The sequence below is a fragment of the Cyrtonyx montezumae genome, unplaced genomic scaffold (genome assembly GCF_038088225.1).
Source record: "Cyrtonyx montezumae isolate F1298 unplaced genomic scaffold, pur_monq_1.0 scaffold_0, whole genome shotgun sequence".
Lineage (NCBI taxonomy): Eukaryota > Metazoa > Chordata > Aves > Galliformes > Odontophoridae > Cyrtonyx > Cyrtonyx montezumae.
Genome location: NW_027071824.1, coordinates 20675742 through 20699678, shown reverse-complemented (window position 1 = coordinate 20699678; position 23937 = coordinate 20675742). Strand labels below are relative to the sequence as shown.

Sequence of the window (23937 nt, the reverse complement as noted above, 5' to 3'; positions counted from 1 at the left end):
TTTAATCAGCTTTAAAAAATATACTTTGATGTAGAGATGATTTTGAGAAGTGTATGGAAAAATATACAAAGTATAACTTAAAGTGTTTGAATCAAGAAGGATTTTCACTTTCTTGGCTTAAACTTCCTAAACATCTGTATTACTTGTCAGTGAGTGAATTTTTCTGCATGGAGGAGTTCAATCCTACCCCTTTGCTTCGTATGTGCTTCCATGTCAGATGCCATTTTGTCAGACTACCTCTCTGCAGATATCTGTCACATGGCAACAAAATGTAATGGAATATTGATGGGAAGGTTCAACCTGTTCTGCCATACCACCAACATTTACCTCTGATTAATAAAATTCAAAATTCATATAAAAATAAAAGCAATTAAGAAAAAATAATGTAGCTGAGGAGTTTATTTTTGTGCAAAGGTTTATGCCTCAGATGTAAGATTCAAGTCTTCTAGTTGCTATGAAGTACTTTATGGATGATCGTATTAGCTAACTCACATAGACATTGTGTATTACTGTACTGTCTGCCAGTACTGCTTTAGCTGTAGCTGTAATTTCTTTGCAATGAGGAATTCAATCTTCAGACAAATTCAAGACATTTACTAGACTTCTGAGGGTCAAACCTGCTCAGCCTTCTGTGAGTAGCTGGATAAGAGATGTGTCAGGCTTACACTGATCCTAATCCCCCAAAATGTGAGATCCCGTGGTGATTGTGTATGTTGCCTAACCTTGTTATGGCACATTTTCATGAAGTAATCAGTACAGGAATCTCTGTCAGACCCTTTTTGTTTTTCTTCATACTGGAAATGAGGTAGTAGGTTTTTTTCCCACTTTTTAATGGTAGAATTTGATCATACGTCTTTTAAATAAAGACTGATGATCTGATTCCCACACCTATCTGTGGGAAAACTAATGGTGTTTTTTATTGCTTACTCCCTTCCTAGCTATAGAAAGAGGTTGCTTTCTGGGTCAATAACACCATTTAAGTAAAGCCCACATGCTGACACACTCTGGTAGCTTCTGGAGCTGCTCTTGTCAACTGACAGTGAAAGGTCAATGACTTATAGATCCCTGTTTGTGATAAGGAAACATCTACAGTAAGATTTGAACTTCTTATAATGTCTTGACATTCCTGGAAAAATAGTAACTGATCAGTGAAATCAAAGTTTGTTTTCATAACAAATGTATTGCTCCTGTACACAGTGAACTTGAAAGGTTTCTGCCTCAGCCATAACTGTACATTCACTTCATGTGATTGCTGCATTATGTGTACAGGCACAAGTCAGATGTGGTCACCTTTCAGCATCCACACACACACTTCTGCCCTAGTTATTTTAGCACAATTAGCCTGACCACTGATGTCTTGAACGGTAACTGATGCAGAAGGGGTTTACAGTGTGACTGCTGAATCTGGATGTATGCGGTCAACTTTAAATGAGCCACACAAAGAAAGTTCTTTTCCCATGTAAGGATCTTTCTTTTATGATATGGTAGAAATCTGATAGCAAATAAAAGTTGAAGTAGAAGAAAAAAGTGCAGTTATTTTCCACGTGCACATAATGCAGCAACCCCATACTCAGGCAATTAAGAGAATTAACAACTTTAATGAAGTAGATTTAAAATAATAATTCTAAAAGCTAGGGGCAGCATTAACTTTCTCACAGGTTGCCATATTATCTCCTTGATGAGAAGGCAAGTAGATTTTATTGTGTACATGCACAGTATTAATTTTTGGATCCCTGAAATACCTAGCTACCCAAAACTGTGGCTAGAACCTCTCTTTATTAAGCTGCTGCTTTTATTTTTTATTGTGTGTGTGTGTGCAGAGCAAGTAGGGAATACACTAGCTGGGAAACCTTGAGTTACTGTTCTGTCCAATGGAGCTTAATGAATGTCCATGAGTAGTCCACTTCTCTGTGGTGTGGAGAGGGAGAAGACCTGGGGTAGCTGTCCTGACAATGGCTTCCTATAGGATTAACAGGAGAGGCTGATGTTATCCTGAATGGATGTCAGGCAACACAAAATACTGCGGAAGGTGACATAACTTTTTTTTTTTTTTTTTTGTAACATGGTGGAGGTCCTACCTTTCAGAATAAAATGTAGATAATGAAGTAGTAGCCAATAAATAAAAAGAGCAGAATGTGATACAGATATAGTGCTATAGAAGTACTGTAGACTGGAACCTGCAACTTGTATACAAGGATACATTCATACGTATGAGCGACTGAAGGAGCTTGGGCTGTTTAGTCTGGGGAAGAAGAGGCTGAGGGGAGGCCTTATTGCTGTCTTCAAATAACTGAAAGGTAATTTCAGTGAGAGTAGAGTTGGTCTCTTCTCACTGGTGACAGAACAAGGGGAAATGGCTTCAAGTTGTGCCAGGGGAGGTTCAGGTTGGATATAAGGAAAAACTTATTTACAGAAAGGGTTGTTAAGCCCTGGAATAGGCTCCCCATGGAGGTGCAATTGAGTCATCATCCCTGAATGTAATGAAAATCTGTTTTGATGTGATGCCCAGAGACATGATTTAGGAGTGGGTTGTTAGGGTGGTATGGTTAGGCTGAGGTTGAACTTGATGAACTTGAAGGTCTTTACAACCTGAGCAATTCTATGATTTGCTGTAGGTGGACGTTTACTGTTCTGAATACTTAAGACCATGTAATTTTCCCTCCTGTAACATTTTATCATTTTTGTTTTCCTTTTTACTCAATAAATGTATCAGTAACAAATGAGAGAGCAAGATGCAAGCTTGGACAGTGTATTTTCATATTCAACATAATGATTTATTTTAATGTAGATAGGATACTAACCATCTTTCTATGGTGTAGTTAATTTAAGAGCATTGACAATCTGGGAACACTGACTTCATTGCTAAGCCAACTCCAATGAGTCTCTCATGCCCCAGTGCTGGAGGTAGCTTGAGAATTTGCACTGACTTACATTTGCAGAGTTATGATCTGTATGGAAATTTGCTGAACAAGAAAATGAATTATTGTTGCAGGCTTAAAAGAGCAGTTTTCCTGTTTTGTAATAATGTTGAAAAACAAACAAAATCCAACCAACCAAAACCACCACCACTTATTTCTTGCTAGGTATGGTTTTTGAAGAGACTGTGCTCAAGAGTTTTTCAGGAAGTGCCATTGCTGTGCAAGTTTTTGATTGATTGTTTTCTTTTTTCTTTTACTTTGTTTTTCAATATAAAAGCCAGGGTGAGAATGTACATTGAATGACTAAGCAAAAGTAAGAAGAATACTGAATAGCATATCAAATGCTGTCATTATTTATTATGGAAAAACAGGGCATAAATAAAACTTCAAAAATACTATTTCTTAAGGCAGAACTCTTGGGATGAGGAATCAGAGGAATATGTCTTTCAGGAGGGATAAATCTGGCATTAGTGAGATCAGCTTGTAAGTAACTGATCTTAAGATATTCAGAGATTTGCTGAATATCTTAAATATATACTTAATGTTATGGGCTCTTGGGCGTGAGATGTAACTATATCTCAACAATTTTGATGGGAGGGTGTTTCCATGTCTGCAAAAACTGATTTTGCCTGTGCTGAGGAGTGTATCAGATCTGTGTTAAATGACTTTCTCGTTTATAGAAAGACATGGGATGTGCCTGCCACAGTCAAAGGTCATATTTCTTCTGGACAGCAGAAGAGACTGCTTTTAAACTTTAGGTGCTGTCATTGTTATTAAGTAATGTTTAAGTAAAAATAGTTTATGCCAAATACAGTCTGACTCTTCTTGTTAGAAGCAAAGCATAATTAACGTTCTTGTTATCCCAGTGATTCCTAAAACTTCATTCTTTCCATGGGTGCAGTGTTTTGTATTTCAAAACAAAATATTGATGTATTCAAAAATATTTCAGATTTTGTGTGGAAGTATTAATAAAGCAGGAGCAAAGCATGCCTGAGGACACTCAGTTTCAGTTTTCACAATGCCTTTGATAAGCAGCATTTGGTGTGTCTACTTCACACAGTGTAAATAAGATGTTGAATGTAGCAGATCTTGTGCGTGTCCCTTTTTGGCCTTTTCCTCATCCTTTTGATAGGAAAGGACTATCAAGCATTGGTATCTTGCTCTTATTCAGTCTCTGTATGAGCAGTTAGTGATCTCCTGCTGTAGCAGCTTAGTATTCTGTCATGTGAGAAAAAGGTCATAATAAAATGCCAAGATGCTATGAGACTGCACCAGTGCCCTTAGCTACAGAAACTCGTTACTGTTCAAAAATGATTTCTTCAGTAGGTTGATTTTGTCCTGAATGTTATCTGTTGAAGTGAGTGGTTTGTAGGAGATACAGAGCGTCTCCCTCCTACTCCATGATATGTTAAAGACAAGTGACTTTGCAAATTGCTGTCACTTTCAGGTCATTTTGATTGAATCGTGTCATTGTTCCTTTTTGTCCTGTGACAGATGTGTAAAAATTAATTTTTGAGTTGTGTAGGCAGTAAAAGATTCCTCTCTCAATTTCCCCCACTCCCAAAGCCCCACTTCAGTTTCAGAACACTCTCAATCAGATTTACCTCAAAGTGTTTGACTCTGTTTAATGATGGTAAGTAAAGCTGACTGCCACTGCAGTTAGTTATTTTCACATGATAACTGCTCCCAGTAAACACACTGAAGTTAGGAAAATGAAATATATAAAATGTCAAATTATCCACTTTTCTTTTTGTAGTGCTGAGTTGATCCTAGCTATTATCTTGTTCTTTGAATACTATGATAAAGAACAAAAAAACGTAGCCATGCAGAACTTAATGCATGTTTGTATGCAAGCTTACATGTTTGGCAAAAGGGATGTATTTCAAGGACTCAGATAAAGAAGCCATATTGTAGGATACGTTGATATATATTGATATATTTTCTTTTTGAGAGATATCTTTCTGCATTCACTTGATTTTTCTTGAATGAGTGAATGAGATACTGTGAGATGCCTCTCCCACTGCCTGCTTATTCACTTCCACAGACTAGCATCTAGAGTATTTGGGCCAAACAAGAATAACAACTTTATCTGAACTGAAAATTTTGATGAGCCAAAAGGAGTTGGACACAAGGTAAAAGATGAACAGAAGAAGAGCCAGAACAGAAGAATGGAAGACTTAAGACATAATGGAAGACTTGCAGTTAAGCTGCTAAATTTGTGTTCTAAGCAGAAGTGTGAGATGTTTTTAGAGTGCTAAAGCTTTTGGAGTGGTATTTTTTATAGCTTCCCTCATGAAATCATCCTATAAAGGGGAATCTTTCACAAGAACCTGTTTCTTGGTAGACATTTGCTGTCTAAAATAAATCTGAAAGTTATTTCTTCAGGATTTATGATGTGAAAAATTCAGTGCTGCTCTGAATCAAGAGTGGGCTGCCAAAGAAGTCATTCATGAGCCTGCATATTTATGAAAGCTTTCTATTGTCAGTTTCTTCTTGCTAGTGAGCATCTCTCATGAGAACAGGATCTTCTACATGGTGTCCAATGTCAGATTTTTATCTTGAATTTGGCTTCAGATATTGATATGTTTCATACATTTCTGTACATTCACTTCATTCAGCAGTCACTGAAGTGTACTAGATTTCAGGAATGTTCCTGAGTACTTGACATCCTCCAAAACCAAGAATGTTTCACTTCTTTCATAAATGTAAACTTCAATTTCTATAGCACTTCCACGTGGAGTCTTCAGTAAGGAGCTTTAAAAACATTAATGAGCTTGGCTATAAAATGCGCTTATGTAAATATAATTAATCTCATACTGCAGAAGTTTTATTCACAGAATGTCTCTTTAATTGGAATAGAATGAGAATTTCACCTGGCTAACCCCTGTGGTTTAACTCTACTTCATATGGAATAGAGAATTTAAATCGTGACTTATCTCCAGCTCTTGCTGTATACTGTCAGAAAGCAGAGAAAGAAGAGGTTAATGACTGCCTCACTTTTATGAGACAGGAGAAAAAATGGGGCCTGGAGATGGACATCCATCTTGTTCCATGTGCACTTAAAAGGTTTTTATTGAGGCATGAAAGGTTGCATTGTTCCATGCTTTGTCTTTCTGTTGCTTATCCATTCACTGATGTGCTGCCAATAATTCAATAGAGGAATTTCTCAAAATACATCCTATTAATTTATCTTAAACCTCATGTATATGGTATGTGGGTAATCAAAAGACAAGAGAAAGCATCGAGGAATCTTCTTTTTTTCTTTTCTACCTTAAATCCAGAAACAGTGACTAGTGAGAGGGGCACTGACACTGAAGGGACAGATTTGTGAAGCATCCTTGCCAGTCATACATTACTTACACTCCACCACACTCTTTCCCTCCAAAATAAAACAAATAACTCCCAAAAAACTGTTCATTAACGGTCAAAACATGATTTTCAACTATGTCTTTTGAACAAGGATAGAGAAAAAGACATTTTCTAAGATTTTCTAAATGTCTATTGTTTTATTTTACTCATTTTTGTATATGCACGATCTTCAGCAAAGAGTGTCAGAGCAGAAAGGTATTTTTTGATACTACAACTGCAGGGCACAAAGAAAGTGGGATGGGAAAAGACTTCTAAATCCCACTCTTTGGTTTTGTATAACAGTTTAAATTATTTCCAAACTCTTTGGCCTATGAAGCAAAAGAAATACAGTAGAATTAGTTGGTAGTCTCTAGATAATTGGATATGAATTATCTGAATTTATTTCTGTCCATTTTCTTGTGTGTATGTATTGAACTCTGGTATATATGAGGTTTTTGCAAATATTGCATATGTGTGTATAGATTTCAGGTGAAATGCTTAGTCTGTGTATTGACCCAAAGGTTGAAACTTCTGTAATATAAACAGTGCTGTGATGAGTGCTGGACACAAAGAAGGCTCCTAGCCTGGCCTAAGGTTGACATCATGCTTCATCTCCATTGGCTGAGTGTCCAGAGGGACAATTCCATAATTAGACGTCATATTCTAGTTTGTTCTGCTCTTGCCTTGATATAAGGAAAAGATAACAACATGGTAACTCGAGAAGCAAATTCAAGCAAAACCAGTTGTTCCATTTGAGGCTGAGTATTGCTCTATCACTAAGTACTTCTGTGTGTTTTGACTTGTATAGCATGGAGAAGTGTTGCACACTTCCTAGATGAGAAACAGTAGAATTTTTGAAATTTAGGGAAATATTTCAACTTCCATTGCTTCTGGGCACTGTTGAAAACCCAACTTTGTCAGACAAAAGGAAACTGGAAACCATTCCTAGTTTAGGAGATCCTGGACTGTAACTTAAGCAACTTATTCTGTCTTAGTTTATCTATGCCTTGTTTTAAGCAAAATAACATATGGTCCCATTTTGGTATCTTTGCAATATCCTGTCATCAGTGTCACTGCACAGGCAAATGTCAAATTAACAGAGCTGAAGGACAGATAGCATATAAATTTGGGAGTTTGATTCTGCGAGAGCTCACATTGAGAAACAGGTTCTACCCAGAAAATGTATCATCAGGTAAGAAAACCACACAGTGAGTGGTGCCAAACCCTCAGGACTTAAGGAGTATTGAAAGCATATTTGCTCCAATATGAGTGTCCATCCAGTGCAGCTCTTGGTGGGCTCTCTACCTATATCTGTTTATGCTGAAATGCTGTTTTTCATAGTTGTCTCATTGTCAACATCTACAGTAGCTTTCTACACCAAAGCAAGTTGAGAGTTGCAAGGAATTGCTGCCTTTCCAGTCTACTCTTGTGGTCAGTATCACACAGATGTTTCACAGCTTGCAGTTTGAGCAGCTTTACCATTCTTGTGTTTAGACTACTGTATGATGTGATAAAAATAGTATTAATGACAAATTATAGAAACGTCCACATACATGTTCATAAATATGTTATTCCTAAAATGAATCTGATGCTTCACAAATACGGAAGCTGTAAATATATTTGTTTATTTCCTGTCTATTATTCAGTTCCTTTGCATTTTTAATATAAGGAAGTGTGGTCTAAGTACAGTCTTTTTAAAATACTCATCCCCATTTATTAAAAGGCATAAATGTACCTTTTCCTGTCTAATATCTATTCCTGTTTGCACAGGTGAGGAGGAATGTTCTATGTATGTATTTTTCTAGAATAATCTCATGTCTTCTAGGTAAGTGAGTATTTGATTATGGGCTATGTTAATGAACCAAGCATCTAATCAGCTTTTAAAGGAACTTGAGTATGATACCTTACAGGAAATGTTCACACTCAGTTTGTCTCTCTTAATTTTTCATGTTTACTCTGTGATGTTCTTGTTAATAGCATTTGTGGTTATGAATTTGGATCACTTCAAATTCTCCATAATTGCAGAAGCTATTCAGTTATTCCTTCTATGACCATGGCATGATGTGTGTGTTTTGGATATCCCAAGTCCTTTCCTGTTATGCAGTTGGCTGAAGTACCTCTTTCAAGCTTTGCTTGAGGGAATCTGCTGACAGCAATAGAAATATGCTGCTGTGGCTGTGGAAATTTGTATTTGGCAATAGATGGGAAGTTATGATTGCAATTGAGACTATCATTGAGATAAGACAACTCATTAGCTTAATTGCTATCAGGTTCCTGTGAAGTAAGTGTTACTTCCTGTTAACACTGTCAGCACTGGCTAAATTGAATAATGATCAAAGAATGATAAAAGAGTTTGGGTTGGAGGGGACCTCTAAACATTATCTAATTCTATTTCTCCTGCCATAGCCCTAATTTCACTTATATGAAGCAGATGGACTAAGATGGTTAAATCTGTCTATGTGTTCTGTTCTAAAAGAGAAGCCTTTTAAATTAGTCTGTTTAGTGGTGGTTATTATAGCAAATTATGAAATTGGTTTCAAGGTAATCTGGGGGTGATGGAGCAAAATCTTGTGCTGGCTAACTCCCTGCAAATATAAATAACCGAATTAACAAAAATTATGGAAAAAATCAGCAAATCACTCTGTAGTGAATTCAAGTGTATTGAATGCCTCAAGTGGACTTAAATTGGTTAGCAAAACATTGAAGAGTCTGGTTACCTGTGTGCTGAAAATATGGAGAGATACTGGCAGGTAGCCTATATTCCTGAGTTTTGATAGCAGTATGAGATGATTTTAAGTCCACTATCTCAGTAGTAGCTTCTGGGAATGCTGCTCAGTCATTACAGTGAATCTGTAAAGCAGAAAGGCAGTGGGCAGGAAACATGACAAGGGCACTTTTAGCTGGTTCTTCATAAAATACGGTGGCTAATGTACTCTTGTCCTTGAGGTATCGCAGATAAGAGACTGCAGCTATGTAAAATATGGAGGAACTCTTAGACTATATTCTAGCTGTAGTAGAATGGGTAACCCTTCTCTAGACAGAAAACAGAGGTGGCTTGGTGCTTGGTCAATGATTATGGAATAATGTTCTGCAGGATAGAAAGAATATAATCATATCCCATGTTGTTTTCCTTTCTAAATACAAGTTGTATTTTTTCAGCTTTGCCTTCATTCACCAAAATGTGTAACAGCAAAACTAAAGCAATCCTAACTGGAAAATGAGTTAACTACAGGATGATTTCAATTTTCTTGATATACCTCACAGAGAAATGATCTTGTTATTATTTGCCTGCTTTATTGTGGTGGTAAAGATAGGCACAAGAAATGAAATAGAACACAGGAGAGTGGTTCTAGTAAACTTTTTGCAGGGGGAAGGAAGCTGTGCCTTGGAAGATTGCTAGCATCATCTGCCTTTTTCAGACAAAGTAGACTGAGATGAGTCTTCGGAACATATAAAATGCTGACTGGCCATCAGAAGAATGAAATCATGGAGTGTTTAAAACTTTTTAAGAAAGCCTGTGAAAATGAATGGTAATGATGAATAGTCTTAAGATTCTAAGGGATTCCTTCTTATGCTGTGCATTGGCTTTCCTGAAGAAAGGTCAACAGAAATAGTTATGAAGTAGCACTATTATTTTACAAAGGTGAATAAATGCATGTTTTCTTTTTCCTGAAGGAAAATAGAAATATCTTACATATTTCAAAGCTCTTTTGGTTACCTTAATGTGAAATCCAACTATTATGGTTTACTCTTTCCATATGGATGGAAATCTATTGACATTATTGACATTTGTAATGATGGTATTAATTTATCCCATTAATTTTAATGCAAGCTAGGTTAGGTCTGAGACAAAGTAATGTAGAGTGGCGTGACAGATGCAATAAACTTGTTCATAGAACTGCAAAGATGTAGTGAATGAAATTTCTCTCTCACTCCAACTGCAACCCAGAGGCACTTCTGGATGAGGAAAGGTCAGCTAGAGAGCTTAAGCTGATTACACTCACTGTTTTTTTTTTTCTTTCTGTTTTCAGATATCTCAGCTTATGACAGAGACTAGTCGAGAGGGCCTGACTGAAGCAGCATTGAACCGCTACAATGCAGATAAACCTTCCTTGTACAGCTTCCCTGCTTCCCAGAGCACGTATGTTGCTGCTGATGTATCCACAGGCACCTCGGTGGCAGCATCTTTTTTTGCCAGGTAAGAAAGATCTCTCAGATTTTACTTCTCTGGAAATATGATTTCTTTCAAAGGGAATTCTGTACTGAAGGCATGGGATTGACTAACTACTGCTCATGTGCCAAGAGATGTATCTATACATACAACTCTATCACAAACTTGCTGAATTACTGGGAATTTTACTTCCATCTAGGCATTATCAGGACTTACACCTTTGGAATATTTAATGTTTTTTATTTCAGTTTCTGTTTCTGCCTTGCTTTTGAATTGACCTGATAGTCTAAACTCAGCCTCAGGATACCCTTTCTGTTGAATACTCAGCCAGTGTTTCTAACTGAATTTTCAAAAATCTGATTAGGCAAAATTTCATTAAAAATCGTACGGCCATCTCTATTTCTTTTTTTGGTGAAATGATTTGTTAAATGGGCATAACAGCTAATAAGTGAAATATTCACTATCAACAATGGAAATATTTTTTCTGTGCAGACATATGCACTCTAGAGAACAATCTTTTCAGTCCACTTGAATCATGATGTAACTGAAGAAGTTAAAATAATCTTTGTCTTCAATAATTAGAAGATTGAGTTGGAAAGAGTTGTGGAAATAATGAAAGGACAAGAGAATATACTATTTACAACTGACTTTCCATCCAATCTAGTAAGATATCTGAATTTAAAAACATTGAATGAATTTATGAGTAACCACTCCAGGCAGATTCATGTTAGCTTTTTCCCCATTTACAGAGCTAACTACTAGTTATCAAGGCAAATGGAAAAAAAAAAAATCAAAGTTGATGAATTTTGAAGATTGTAAGTCTAGAATGAAGACTTTCCTTTTCTACTTTTTCCTCACATTTCCTGCACACATTCAACCAATGTAATATGATAAATGAGACATGTAAGAGGAGTAAGAGAAGAATTTTTATAGGAGCAGTGTATATTATTTGGAACAGCTCTGATGTTCTCCTTTACAGATGTGATGCTGCAATAGCGAATGTGAATGAGGACAGTGATCATGATTTGCTATCCCTTTCTATTCGGCTTCAGGCAGTTTAAAGTGCTGAATGAACATCTAACTCAAATGCAGTTTGGGGTTAGCATAAACATTAGCATGAATTGATTTGTGAAGATATCTTTACTCATTTGCTCTTCACTTTTGTATTGTTTTATGCTGATAGGGTTCATTTTCTCTAAATATACACTGCTGAAATGCAGGAAACTAACTAAATTTACTCAAAATCTCTAGTATAAATCCCAGCATTTTCAGTATTACTCTTAGTTTCTAGCTGATTGTGTGAATTCTTGGATATCCTTGGCTCAGAAGAGAGATCTCATGTTTAGGCTGTTTATTTTTAAACTCTGCTTTAGCAAAATGGAAGGGACTAGTTTAGTTTGGATTACTAAATTTGATTAATATCATTTATATAAGTCTGTTTAGCTCTGGCCTTCATATTATTTCATCAGCTGATAGTTCAAGCAGAAAACCAAAAGAAAATCTTTTTGCCTAACATTTTAACAAGAAATTCCACATCTTACTTTCAAAATGTGGACCTCCTGTTAATTTGTCTTTTGTATCTCATATGTTTTGCATTTTGGTGAAGTTCTGGTGGAAAGGATACAAATCTGCTTGTTATGTGTTATAAAATATAAAGTAGAAGGCAGTGATTAAGAAACTCATTAAAATGGTTCTGTGTTATAAAGTCATTAATTACAGATTATGAATGCCTGTTTGTTTTTTTGTTTGTTTGTTTTGTGTGTGTGTGTTTTGTACATATGTTGTATGTGATGTTATGGTCAGTAAGTAAGAGTTTATTACACACACACGTTTGCTAATTTGTACCTGAGCTTGGAAGTGGAAAAATGGAAAATAACTTCTGGAATTTGAATCATATCACACAGCATTTCATTCTTTTTCTTAAGAGCAAAGCAAATTTCAAATGAACCTCAGATATAAAAGTCATCCATCATCATGGAAAAAACCCAATTAACGGAAATGTTATAGCATGAAGGAAATGTCAAGGCATTCATGAGAACTTTTGGTTGTAACTACTTGAGACACATAGGAGTGGAATAGGCTTAAGAACTAGGAGCTTACTATTTTTATATACGTGGGTACTGCTGGTCCAATAGTGTGGCCTTTTGCCACACCTGACATGAACATTGAGAATAATTGCTGGCAGCATATGCTGTAATCCCTCAGCACCTGTTACCAAAGACTCCTGGTGTTTAATCTTGGCTTTTACCCTTAGGACAGTGGAAATAAAAATGGACAGCATTAATCTTCTGACTTCTAGTATAGCTGTGTCTGCCAACTATAGTAGATGCAGCTTCATTTTGATTTACTGTTTTGCATATTTCTTCCTTCCCTTAAACCTTGACACAGGAGATCTGATTTATGGTGTCTCTATCTTGGCTTGAAGAGAGAGAAAGACAAATGGTTGTAGTTGCACTGTCTATAGCAGAAAATTATAGGCTGCACCAGTTGTTTTCTGTCTGTTTTTAACACCACTGGACTAACCTTCTCTCAAAGAGATCATAAATCCGTAGTAACAAGACTTTTTCTTAAACACCTGGAAGTTCAGAGTGGCAAACTTTTTATTCTGCTTACTGGCTTCCTGTTTCACTAAGTACTGTTACAGTTCTGTTTAAGTAGCCTTGAAACTCCAGCTGCGATGTACCCTGTCTGCAGAGTTCTCCACTCAGCTGCTCAGAGAGTCAATCAAAATGTTGATGTAGTCTGCTTCTTCTATTCAGTTGCCTATTTTTTGGAATTGAATAAATATTCAATTTCTTTAATTTTTTAGAAATTATTTCATGGATATAAATGTCTGTTTAGGACATATACAATCTAAGTGAATTTCTTTGTCTATTGATCATCCTCATTTGAGTAATCAGACTGAAGACTGGTACTGATAACTAGTAAGGCAGTCTTTTGTTTTACTACCTCAGCGGTTATGAGAGAAAGAAATCAAGTTACTCTATTATTCTATTTACATCAATGGTCTCTTGGAATTTAAGAAAAATGATGAATACATTAAAAACTGTAGAAATCTAGTCAAAGAGAAAAATTAGCAGAAATTATTTCTATCTCACATCAGAATACATCTTTGTATGTAAATATAGGGGAAAATCAGTCTTTCATTAGAAATAAAAAAGTACATAGAAACTGGGCAGCATTGTTTCTTTTGTTCAGGCCATTTGTAAGCAAGCTGAGTTACAAACCTGTCCTGAACAGAGCATGTCATCATTATGCAAAAGCTCAAGGTTGCCTACTTCTACTTTTTAGTTATTACTGAAGTGGCACCAAATCATCATTTCTTGGAACTTCAAGTTTTAAGAATCTTAAGATTTCACACATTGAGATCCTTGTGCTTTTTTCCCCTGTATTTTAATGAAGGCTGTAAGTGTGCTTGTGTAATGAAAGCTGAGAAAAATAATACTGTAATTCCACGAGTTGAAGAGAAATATTTTGTATTACAGAACTAATGTTAAGAACGGATAGGGATGAGGAATGCTTCTTCTGAATTAGAATGCGCATTGGAATTGGAACAGAAATAAGGGAAATAGAAGAATTTTGATAAATTGTGACATTCTGGTTGCGTGAGAGCTAATATGGCATTTAAAGATCTATACGTCATTTAAGACCTATTTAAAGAAGGGCTTAGCAGAACAATTGAGATCTCCAGGAGCAATCCTGGACGTAACTGCGATCCAAGGTAAAATTACCTGTAATGGGGTACAGTAACATGAATAAACAAGTGACAGTGAGTTTAGGATTATGGAAAGTGCATGCTGGTCATACTGTTTTGAAATGTTTCTCCTAAGGTTATAATGAGGTTAGTTAATAAAGCACAACTGATACAATGTATGTGAATTTCACTGAGCTGTTTGGGTTAGCACTCTGTTTTCTTAATTAGAGTAATGCAAACAATATTTGGAATGCATTTAATAGACAAAACTAGATGAAATTATGTACTGTGTTAAATTACTTCTGTTGAGGGATATCACAGATGTTAACTGGAGAAATATAACACCTTTCAGGTGATTCTGAAATGGTAGTGTTGGAAAGATTGTTTAGTTATCTGGGCTAGTATTATATATCGTCAAATGTAATACCACAAATTCAGGAATAAAGAATATAGACCATGCTTACAGATTAGGGGCCTATGTACTGAGAAACTCTTACTGGAAAGGTTCTGTACATTGTGGTTAATTAGTTGCATTATGAGTGCACAAAGGGCTGCTGTGGCCAGGAAGGCTAATGTATCAGTTGAATACCTGCAAGAATAAGAACATATGAAAAGAGACTGGGACATTACTTTAACTCTGCATTTGAAATAGACATTCTAGCACTCCTAGAATATTCTGTCTAGTTCTAATGTGCACAGATTAAGAAAGCTGCTGAAATAATGAAAAGGGCTTAGAAGTGACACTAAAATTGTTTGAAATTTGGAAAATATGCCTTCTAGCAGCTTGAGTTCCTCAGTTTATCAAACAGATTTAGAGAGAGATGTTGGCAATGCACAAGAAACACTAGTACGGAGCAGAAATGTGATACGAAAGGACTTGAGTCTAGCAGAGAAAAGCATGTCAAGTTGTAATAGCAGGAAGTTGAATCTAGACAAACTCAGAGTTGTAATGAAACATGCATACATAAGAAAGGGCAATGACCCGTTGAAACGAACAAGAGTAGCAGTGAATTCTCTTTGTGTGTGTTTTTTCAATTAAAAAAGATACTTGAACAGAAAAAAAAAAAAAAAGGGCTGTTGTTAACCATGGTTTGTGGTTTTTAAGAGATTCAATGTAGGGAAGATCCATTGATTTTGCTATGCAGGAAGTTACATTAAAGAATCATAATAACCTCATTTAACAATCTGGGAAGATATGTTCATTTTTGTTAAAGTTACGGCAAAAAGGATTATTATTTCTTTTCTCAGCCAAAAATGCTGTAACAAAACTTCAGATAAAATTGCTGTGAATAAGTATTTTTTTTTTAATTTAGCTAGGAGGGATTGACAAATAGTTTATTTTTCATATTTTTTTTCTTTTCTCTAGTTGAACTTCAGAGGGCTTTTTGTGTTTTAAGCTACCAGTATTTAGAATGTTCACTTTTGCCTTATATGCAAGAGGATGTGGGAATCTGTTTTCTTTCATAGCTTCCCTGGGCACACATCTGGTTTAGTAGTTCATTGTTTTCCTATTCCCACCATTTCTTGTCTGTTTCAGAAAGTGTATCAGTGTATATCTTAAAACAGAAACAAAGTAAACCTCAAAAACAAAAACAACCTCCTCCCCCCCCCCCAAAAAAAAAAAAAGCACACCCTAAACTATTATCAATTCTTTATTTCTTTCCTCACTTTTTGCATTAAGGATACCAGTGAATAAAGATGATGGGAGTTTATCACTGACATGAAGATATTGATCAAAATCATATGAGTGAGAAAAGATCATCTTAATATTTTCACATCAAAATTAAGATGAGAAGTTAGCAACAAAAGCTGAAATAAAAAACATACTGTATCTGAAGTCAAAGATTTTGTGTGTACTTAAAAATTACTGGGATAAAACCAGTATTAAAAAAACAAACAACCCAAATCCAGCTGTTTCACTTGATGGATCATAAAATCTGAATGAAGCCCTTCAAGGGCTATTTTTTTTTTATAGTGAGAGGCTATTTTTTTTATGTTTAGTTATGGCAGCATCTGGTTCCCATCTCTGGGAATTCAGAGAATCCACAGGCACCGACATGCTGTCTGCTGCAGAGAAGCTCTACAACATAGACAAATGCTTCAGACAAGTGCTCAGTATGTAATATAATTGTCTGCAAGCTGGAGAGATGTCAGTGTTTGGAGGAAAGAGGTAAAATCTAAATCAGTAACATAAGCAATAGGAACAGACCAATATGAAATTTCCTTTGTCTGTAAGGAGCAGACAGAAGCTAGCAACACCTGAGTCAATAGGATTAATCAGTTGAAGAAGATGAGCAAAATGTACCAAGAGGATTCTGTGGGTTTTTACTGAGGCTGTATCCTTCACAAAGGATTCAAATGATGTTATGGATAAACTAATCGTCAACAAATTTGAGCCTGAAACGTAAGGGGTCTTTTAGGAATAATGACACTGGATTTAGTTACTGTTGTAGGATGAAGGAAAACAGAATTTGTCTTAGTTGTTGTTTTTGGTTCATCACATTTTTCATTCAAACGCCTTAACCTTTCTGTATATAGGATTTGTGTATAAGTAATAATCATATTGTTATCTTGCATGAAATTGTTACATCATGGTAAGAGTTCATTGCATGTTATTGACAACTATTATCACAAAGCAAAATCTTTCATATGCCATGAATATGGGCATGGATGCAGCACGTTGTTGCTTAATTAGCAATATGCTAGTGCAAATGGAGAGGCCATGTAAACACTGTGCTTCTCTTATGGATGGAGATGTACTCCACCTCAGTAAAAGTCAGTAAAATAAATTGCATTTAAATACAACCCTATACTTGAATGAAACACTACATTCATTCTAGGGCACCTGCTTATGCACATACATACAGAAGAGGTGATGGAAAATATCCTGTAATCCCTAGAGGACCACAATTGTGCTGTGTGAGCGTGCTTTTGTATAGTACCATTGCTCCAGTCATGTCAGCTGTGTAGAAAGGAGTGGCAGGATCTACAGGGCTGCTGACAAGGAGAGGGAGATCCCTTCCCTAGGCTCAGAGAGCAAGATCAGGCAGGCTGTAGCTACTCTTCCTTCTCTTCTCTAAAAGAAGAGGTGCCAGCCACTATGTGTGAATTTGTAACTCTCACCCAAGAAGAAAACTGGGGCTGACTCCATATTTCACACAGGTCTTTCTGTGCTACAGAAATGCTGTGGTTAAGGAAAGAGACATTCTCAGAATTTTCTTTCTTCAGTGTTACCTTTGGATCAGCTTGTGTTTCTGGTGTGCGAAGCTGGAATTTTGTTGAACAAAGCTATTGACTCTTACTATATCCTGCGTGTAGAAATCAGGTTCCTCGTGTGAGTTTGTGACTTTACCATTATCTGAGCTGCTAGGAAATCCTGTAATTAATGCTTTTTATGGATCTAGGCTGAAGTTTAAATCTGAAGAATATGTTCAGACTGAGTTTCAGCTTTAATTTGCGTTAGAAATAAGTACGTTATGAATACAAGAACCTTAAACTCCTAGAGTAAAATGTTCAAAATTGCTGATGAGATCAATCTTACAAGGTGAGAATGATTGGGAAACCTAGGTCCCGATTTCATAAATTGAGTGCTTATGAGCTTAAGTAACAGTCGCTATCACTGAAATCGTGACTCCTGAAATTTTAGGTAGCTTCTGAAAACTGCACCTGTGATGATTACAACTTTTTCATTACTTCTGTGAGACAGACTTAATAGCTGTGCTCTGATTCAGATTTCTCTCTAGTTTTGTCATAAAGCACTATTCCTGAATGTTGAAAACTGTTTATTTTTAATTCACAACAAAAAAACTACAGTAAAACTCCAAACACATTATAGACTATGCTAGCTCCAAAGGGGACAATATCTTAAATGGAAACAGATCCTTTTCTTTTTCGTTGTGCCAAGTCTTTGTTTAGTAGTATGGCAATTGCACACGCATATCCCAGATGTCCCTGGAAACAAAATTCCTCTTTAATTTACAGCAGAATCTGATTTTATCCCTTGCTGGCTTTGCATTTCTCAAACATACAAATGTTCAAAGCCTTATACTCAAATATGCTACGGTAGTCTTTTGCATGTCTCTTAACAATTGATGTTTACAAAATTACAAAATAATTCAGGTTGGAAGAAATCCCTCCAGGTTTTCTAGTCTGTCCAGAGCAAGCCCAGTTACATCAGATTGCTTAAGGTTGCATCTCTTGGAGCCTTGAATATGTCTTTGATGGAGTTCGGACAAATTTGTGGAGTCCCTGTTTCATTGTTTGGCCACACATTCATGGTGAAACAAAGTGTGTATAATTGGAATTTTCCCATGTTGCAACTTGTCTTTTGCTTCTTCTCTTATCCCCTTGCATCTCCAGGAATGCATCTGGCCTAGTCTTCTTTAAATCCTCTCATCAGCTGTAGATAGCTCTAAGATTTCCTATTTACCTGTTCAGGGCTCACTAAACCCAGATGTCTCAACATATCCTTGTACTTTACATGCTTCAGCCTACTGTCGTCCTGAATGTCCTGAATGTCTCTGTGGACAAAGAAATAATTTGCATTGGAGAGAAGGTAATGAAAATACACCTTCAGTGAGTTAATGTTCTAGAAGTATAAACTTATATAGGAAACCTGTCTATGACACAACTCAGTCAGCTTTTTCTGGGACTTAAAAAAGATGCAAGATGTAAGATTTTAGATGTAGTCATTTCTGCATCTAGTATTTACTCTGCTGTTCTTGTATGGATAATAGTATGGAACACCGATAGCGGTTCATTCATAATTGCACAGTCTTTGGCTGAGAATCAAACAGCATTGACAGCTCCAGCCTCTGTTTCATATCCTCAGGAACCATTAAACATTGATGTTTCATGGAAAAAGCCATCACCACAAACTGTGCTGATTTGAATACCAGATGACTGTGTAGGCCACAACAGGATTTCTCTATGGAAAGCTTCTCCATGCTTGCTGGCGCTGCTGCTGCAGGTCAGAGGGGGTAAATGATTTCATACTTTGACTCCCAGTGTCAAGAGTCATCAGAGATGTATACAGTACTGGCATTTGTTTTCATGAACCTTACTGTATTAGGAACTAACTACTACAGCCCTCATACCCCAGCTATTAGCAGAAGATGGGGGTGGAGAAGAATCAGAAAATTTAGCTAGGCACTCTTCGTTTTCCACACAAGCAGCAGAAGAGCAGCAAGTGCTAACAATGAATTTTAAGTTGAAAATTTCCTCTTCGTGTCTGTTTTCAAACAGCAAATTCTCTCCACACCCACATGTTGGAGACACAAGGATGATATTGGAGCATGAAAATACATATTTTTTTTTATAAGCTTATTTTCTCCTTTATATGACTATTAAAACAGGAAGTTATCTAGCTTGATCTGTCTTGACAAGCTGGATCTGCCTAGTTTTACCCAATGCTTTCTGACCTGGCAAGTACATGAAAATAAATCTCAAGTGGTAAAGTGCTCTTTGATATCTAATTCCTTCCAATGTGCTTTAATAGGAAAATAATTATTTATTTTCCTTGGTGCTTCTGCACCACTTTTGGTACACTGGCTTGAAGTTCACAGTGTTTGTAATGATGTTGCTAGCAGCATTTCATTGGAACACAGTACAGTTGTCTAATGATTTAATTATCCCAGATTTGAATGATATTCCCATCACAAACATCTTCCTCCTGAGAGAGTTTCCTATGGCCTGCTTTTGTCATCTCTCCTGAATTTTCTTATAATTTATTCCATGCACTCCTATTACCTTCCCTTGCTTCTTTCTTATGGTGCATTTGATTCTATGTGGCTCTGTGTTCATGAGTTTTAGTACACTGTTGTTGTTTAACTCTGGACACTAAGTCTAGAGAGCTGCTTGCCCGCTGTCCTGAGGTGGGACTGTGGGAGAGAATTGTAAAGGTAAAAGCATGAAACTTATGGGTGGAGGTAAAAACAATTTTTGGGTAAAGCAAAAGCAGCACATGCAAGCAAAACAAGAAATTCATTCACTACTTTTCATTGGCAGATGTATTCAGAAACTTACAGGAAAGCAAGGTTCATCTTACATTAATAGTTTCTTGGAAAGACAAATGTCATCACTCTGAACATCCCCCTTCCTCTAGCTTTACCTCAGCTTTTATTGCTGGGCATGATGTCATTATGGTATGGCATATACCTCTTCAGTCAGCCTGGGTCAGCTCTACTGGTGTGTCCCCTCCAAACTTTTACTGCTCCCCCAGCCTCTTGGCTGGCAGGGTAGCATGAGATGTAGAAGAGTCCTTCACACTGTGTAAGTACTGCGCTGCAGTGAGTACAAATAACAGTGAATCACTGCCACTATTTTCTCTGAATATCCGAAACACAGTATGATACAAACCTTTATGAAGGAAATTCTATTCCAGCCAGAACTATAACAGACGCCTAAAAGCAATATTGTGGGTGGAATACAGTTAAAATATTCCTCTTCTTCTTCCTAGAAGCTACTTATTTCCCTGGTTTGACTACATCTTCCCATTGATTGTGTTCTTGAGACAGGGCAACCCTGGTTATATTTACAGACTGGGTGACAAAAGGCTGGATGGGAGCCCTTACAAAAAGGGACCTGGGGTTCTGGCTGATGGCAAGCTGAACGTGCCAGCGGGCAAGGGGAGGGATTGTCCCACTCTGCTCTGTGCTGTGCAGCCTACCTCGAACACTGGATGCGGGTTTGAATGCTACAATGTAAGAAGGACATAAAACTATGAGTAAGTGTGCAAAAGAGTGCAACAAAGATGGTGAAGGAGTAAGAAGAGCAGCTGAGGACCCTGAATTTGCTCAGCTCAGAGCAGAGGAGCTGAGGGGAGCCCCCATGGTGGTTGCAGCTCCTCACAGGGAGTGGAGGGGCAGTGCTGAGCTCAGCTCTCTGTGACAGAGCCCAAGGGAATGGCAGGGAGCTGTCAGGGGAAGGTCAGTTTGGGTGTTAGGAAGTGATTCTTCACAGTTCTAGTTGGGGTTCAAGAAGCTCTTAGACAATACTCTCAGACATAGGATTTAATTTCTAGGTAGGCCAGTGTGAAGCCTGGGATTGGACTTGATGATCCTTGTGAGTCCCTTCCAGCTCAGAATATCCCTACAGTTCTGTGTACATCAAAAGCTGAGTTTTATAGTTGATCTGTGAAGGGTGTTACCTTAATTGTTCCGGCCCTGTGGGTTTTTTTAAGCAACAAAACGAACAATCCTAGTGCCCTCCCCAGAAAAAACAACAGTGATTCCTGTGATACAGCTGGGCAACCACAGATTTGAAGAGTGGCACACACAAAGTGCTTTGTGAGATCAGTCTTCCTATCAATTAGTGACAGAAGCTGGTCATTTTTTTTTAATTCCCCAAAGTAAGAAGAGTTCTGCCTAGTAACAGCAAAACCTGATTATATACAGTGATGGTGACCGTGTATGTGACAACAGAGTCCTTAGTATAAACTGTGTGCGTGAGCAGTGGGATGATGGAGTTTCTTGCTGCAGGGATGTAGCCTGGGGAATAGCAATCTGGGCTGTGTCTCAAAGTTCTTGGGAATGTCAGTGCATGTCAGATATTCTGCAGGCAGGCAAATATTCATCCCTTTTGTTTGTGAAATAGACATTCGCCTGTTCCTTGTGCATTTCCTTTTCTTTCGTGTCTCCCCTCAGCTCTGGCCACCCAGCAGCTTTTCCTGCAAGAAACTGTCTGTTCTGCTTTGTGGGTTTGAATTGCTCCCTTAAGACTATACTGTGAACTTGAGGATGGATGATATTTGGTTTTGAGCAGCTACTTAGCTTCTGCAATGCAATTAGTTCTTTGTTTTTTCAACCTCCTTTAGCATTTTGAAAGCACCCTGTTGCTCATAAAAATCCAGTTACATACCCTGCAAAGCAGAAGTTTGTTCAAATTAATAAAGATTAATTAATAAAGAATTAAAAGAAAGAAATATAATTAATGCCAATCAACATGAACTTATGGAAAATAGCTCTTGTGAGAATGACTTGTAAATCTCATCAGAAAGAAATATCAAGTGGAGTTGATTAAATATAATTGCACTGATGTGAAATTTGAAAGTTGAGAGCTCTTAAGTCTATTGGATATGTAAAAAGAGGCAATGGCTAAGAAATGAAAGAAAAGCTCAGAGTTGAAGTAAGGTCTGTATTGTAAGACAGTTTTTAACTATTGCAGGTTTAAGATTAGCAACTCTTCTTAATGAAGGCTTCTAAAAATGTAAATTGATTTTCTGTGGCCTGTTATATAAGAAGGAAAGCATGGTGATGCAGCTCTTTTTTTGTTGTATAAACCAGCATATTTCAAAATGGAAAAGCTCTTAGAAAGAGGATGGTGGGTGCATCTTGGGGGAAAAAAAAGAGAAAAGCAGCAGCAAGGAAATTTTAACCATGAATCAGGGATGAGGATGAAAGGGACAAGCTCTGAAGCAGTGTACAGTGTGAAAATTAGGAAGCAGCATGTGTGACTTTCAGTGAATAAGTATCTGCTACAATTTATGAAATATTTAGTTTGCAAAAGTGTTTTCCTAAATGTTTATTAATCCAATAAATTCCCAGTTACTAAATTATGGGTCTTACTCTTCCACCTATTGTCACGATGCACTGTGATTGATATCTTTCTTTTTTTTCTCTTCCGTTTTGAATATGTTATTTGTTTAAAGCTCTGTTGACATGAATAAAGGTCACATTAGTTGTTGAAAATAGAAAAATTTAGATGGTTGGTTACTGCCACTTGTTATTTACATTAAGTGGTATTATGAAGGCACTGTTTAAGTCTGTGGAAAGATATCAGTCTGATTAGGACATGGATATTCAAGCTTCATCACTTTGAGAAGAGCCACAAGAATTGTTTTACCTGAAGTTAAACTTGAGTGCAATTGAACTTGGAAGAGCTGTGGAGATTCCTTCAGGGCACTACTTCTTTTCTGTGTCTTTATTATAGGTTAGATTTAAAAGCTTGTAATTTACTTCTAATGAACTAACTTCCAACATCATGTTTTAATATCCATTAATCATTTCAATTGCATTGGCAAACAGAAAAGGGATAAAAATTCTAGGAAATAATTATCACCTCCCTGTCCCATCCTCACCAACCTGGTCTGGCACAAAAGGGTCAGTTCTGACTAAAATATTACTATTCTTTTAATTAAGAATTTGCCAACAAAGATCTCCTGCACTGAATCTTAATTTTGTGCCATTGTGAAGCTACCTTTATTGCCTGCCTGGAACAAACTGGGTTTGTGATGGTTGGAAATTAAAAATTGCAGATGACTTGTTTTCTTGAGACACTAAACTACAATGACTAAAAATGCAAGTTAATAGACTTAGCTGTTTTTTTGCTCTGTATGATTGCCTTTCTGAAAGGTTCTGAGGGAGGGACGTCAGCTAGGTGTACCCTTTGTTTTCAGCAAGCCCAGCACCTCAGTGATATACCACTCAGGGCGATGGGGTGGGATGCTTTTTTTTTCCAAAACTGTGATAGCAAATCTCTCTTCTACCTGACTGTAATGTTAACAACGTCACTCAGAGGTTCAGTGATATAAATACATATTTTTTTCCTGTGGGTCTGTCAAACAGCTTAAATCATGTTTGAAGCTATTTAGAGAGCAGAATTTTGTTTGTTGGTAGATCTACCGGGTAAACTACTTGGTAAGTATCAAGCCTGCCTTTAGCAGGGCACTCATGCTCCTGTTGTATTCCCACATTGTCCCTCACTTGCCCTCCCTCTGTCACTGCTTCCATTACCTCGGTGTAAGAGAGCCTTCCACAAGGAACTCAGCAGCAATGTGATGGCATGGTAATGAGCCTGTATCGGAGCTT

At 37.0% G+C, this 23937-nt stretch overlaps 1 protein-coding gene across 1 annotated transcript in view; it reads left to right on the top strand.

Moving 5' to 3' along the window:
• The window catches only part of KIF26B (kinesin family member 26B), a 185754-nt gene that overhangs the window by 23969 nt on the left and 137848 nt on the right, over positions 1 to 23937 (top strand). The window contains exon 3 of the mRNA XM_065735770.1: positions 10298 to 10464. Coding sequence (XP_065591842.1) covers positions 10298 to 10464 — 167 coding nt within the window. The remainder of the gene's footprint in view (positions 1 to 10297; positions 10465 to 23937) is intronic.